The sequence below is a fragment of the Nanorana parkeri genome, unplaced genomic scaffold, assembly GCF_000935625.1.
Source record: "Nanorana parkeri isolate BGI_ZX_2015 unplaced genomic scaffold, ASM93562v1 scaffold15, whole genome shotgun sequence".
Classification (NCBI taxonomy): domain Eukaryota; kingdom Metazoa; phylum Chordata; class Amphibia; order Anura; family Dicroglossidae; genus Nanorana; species Nanorana parkeri.
In genome coordinates, this window is record NW_017306283.1 from 1,116,070 (window position 1) to 1,118,540 (window position 2,471).

At 48.3% G+C, this 2,471-nt stretch overlaps 1 protein-coding gene across 1 annotated transcript in view; it reads right to left on the minus strand.

The window, feature by feature from the left end:
• The window catches only part of KDM5C (lysine demethylase 5C), a 50,561-nt gene extending 48,359 nt beyond the window's left edge, over nucleotides 1-2,202 (minus strand). Inside the window, exon 1 of the mRNA XM_018558805.1 lies at nucleotides 2,053-2,202. Coding sequence (XP_018414307.1) covers nucleotides 2,053-2,199 — 147 coding nt within the window. The 5' untranslated portion in view covers nucleotides 2,200-2,202. The remainder of the gene's footprint in view (nucleotides 1-2,052) is intronic.
• Nucleotides 2,203-2,471: the final 269 nt, after the last annotated feature.

The window sequence follows — 2,471 nt, forward strand, 5'->3', positions numbered from 1 at the left end:
TCGGGGCTGCAAGATGGCACAAAGCTGAGCTACCTGCTCGTTCCTGCCGTCCTATCGCAATCATATCATAGGACATTAAAGGCACGGTGGTTTTAAAAGTTGAAGGGAAATTTCTACCCCCGATGTCATACCCAGAATGAAACTTACATAAAAGGTCAACAAAAAAAAACACCACCGCATCTCGGCAGCCATCTTATTAGGGAGCTAGATCACTGGAGGGTCTCCTCCGGGGCCCCAAGAAAGCTTATGGTGAATGTTCACAACAAGGTAAACACCGCCTCCTGGCAGCCATCTTATTAGGAAGTTGTAGTTACTAGGATGCTAGATCACTGGAGGTTCTACTCCGGGGCCCCAAGAAAGCTTATAGTGAAAGTAACCACCTCCTCCCAGCATCCATCTTATTAGGAAGTTGTAGTTACTGACAAGCTAGATCACTGGAGGTTCTCCTCCGGGGCCCCAGGAAAGGCTATGGTGAATGTTCACAGCAAGGTAAAACGCCACTTCCTGTCAGCCATCTTATTAGGAATCTAGATCACTGGGAGGTTCTCCTCCGGGGGCCCCAGGAAAGCTTATGGTGAATGTTCACAACAAAGTAACCACCGCCTCCCAGCATCCATCTTATTAGGAAGTTGTAGTTACTAGGATGCTAGATCACTGGAGGTTCTACTCCGGGGCCCCAAGAAAGCTTATAGTGAAAGTAACCACCTCCTCCCAGCATCCATCTTATTAGGAAGTTGTAGTTACTGACAAGCTAGATCACTGGAGGTTCTCCTCCGGGGCCCCAGGAAAGCTTATGGTGAATGTTCACAACAAAGTAACCACCGCCTCCTGGCAGCCATCTTATTAGGAAGTTGTAGTTAATAGGATGCTAGATCACTGGAGGTTCTACTCCGGGGCCCCAAGAAAGCTTATAGTGAATGTTTACAACAAAATAAACCCGACTTCCCGTCAGCCATCTTGTAGCTACTAGAAGCTAGATTACTTGAGAGGTTCTTCTGGGGCCCAAGAGAGTCGATAGTGAAGGTTTACAAAATAAAACCCACTTCCTGTCAGCCATCTTATTAGGAAGTTGTAGTTACTAGGAAGCTAGACGACTGGAGGTTCCCCTCTGCGGAAGAAAGCTTATAGTGAATGTTTACACAATAAACACCACTTCCTGTCTATTAGGAAGCTAGATCACTGGAGGTTCTCCTCCTCGGGCCCAAGAAAGCAAATGGTGAATGTTCACAAAAGTTAACGTCACTTCCTGGCAGCCATCTTATTAGGAAGCTGGGTCACTGGAGCTTCTCCTCCGGGGCCCCAAGAAAGCTTATAGAAAACCCCACTTCCCAGTATCCATCCCATTACGAAGCTGTAGTTAATAGAAGCTAGATCACTGGAGGTTCTTCTCTGGGGCCCCAAGAAAGCCGATGGTGAATGTTTACAACAAGGTAAACCCCTCTTCCTGGCAGCCATCTTATTAGGAAGCTGGGTCACTGGAGCTTCTCCTCCGGGGCCCCAAGAGAGCTTATAAGAGAACCCCATTTCCCAGCATACATCCCATTACAAAGCTGTACTTAATAGAAGCTAGATCACTGGAGGGTCTCCTCCGCAGCCAAAGAAAGCTTATGGTGAATGTTTACAACAACAACCACCTCTCAGGCGGCCATCTTGACAATTATCAGGAAGTGATGATATCTCAGTGTATCGCAACGGAAAACCTTTGCATAGCATGGTTAGCATGGTCCCTAGGGAGATTTGCCCTACGTTTACCCCAGTGACCACAGTCATTGAGACAAGGAGAAATCTTCCAATGGGGACACTTGTTCAGGCGAAGAGATTTTCTCTCACTTCCTGTTTAGAGTACGTAGAGTGTGCAGAGGACAGGAAGTAAAGAGGGGCAGGGTTTTACTCATTCCCTGACCTACCCAAACTTTTAGCTTTAGATACTCTCCGGAGTATCGGGAAGAAATTGCGCACACATGCACTGGGTGGTGAACAGACCCAATCCGGATGGTTTTAGGGAACTCCAGAAGCTAAAAACTGACCACCGAAGACAGAGACGTTACTTACTACAGGCGGGCGGATTTTACATATCCCAGACTTCTCCGCGATCGGTCTGATCCTGGCTATATAGCCCAGAGGGTCGGCAAATTCCTCCCAAGTAGGCTCAAAAACGGGGCACTCCTGGGGCGGTATGAACTCCTCGGTCTCCATCATGTTGTGGCGCTGACTGCAAGCTTAGGCGTGTTCAGTCCAAGAGCGGCGTGGACGTGTATCACATAATCGGCTTATAAATCCCCCCCAAAAAAATGTCCTCCGTCACCGCGATCGAGCTGGACGCCTCAGAACTCCGTCCTCTCCAGATGTGACGGCTGCTCGCAGGGAAGGTTCTTCCTGTCCAACAAAGTGAGGGAGAGAAAAACATATATAAGCAAGAGAGGTCGTTTCCTCCAATTCAGCAGACGACTTCCACCTACCGCTGTGCTATT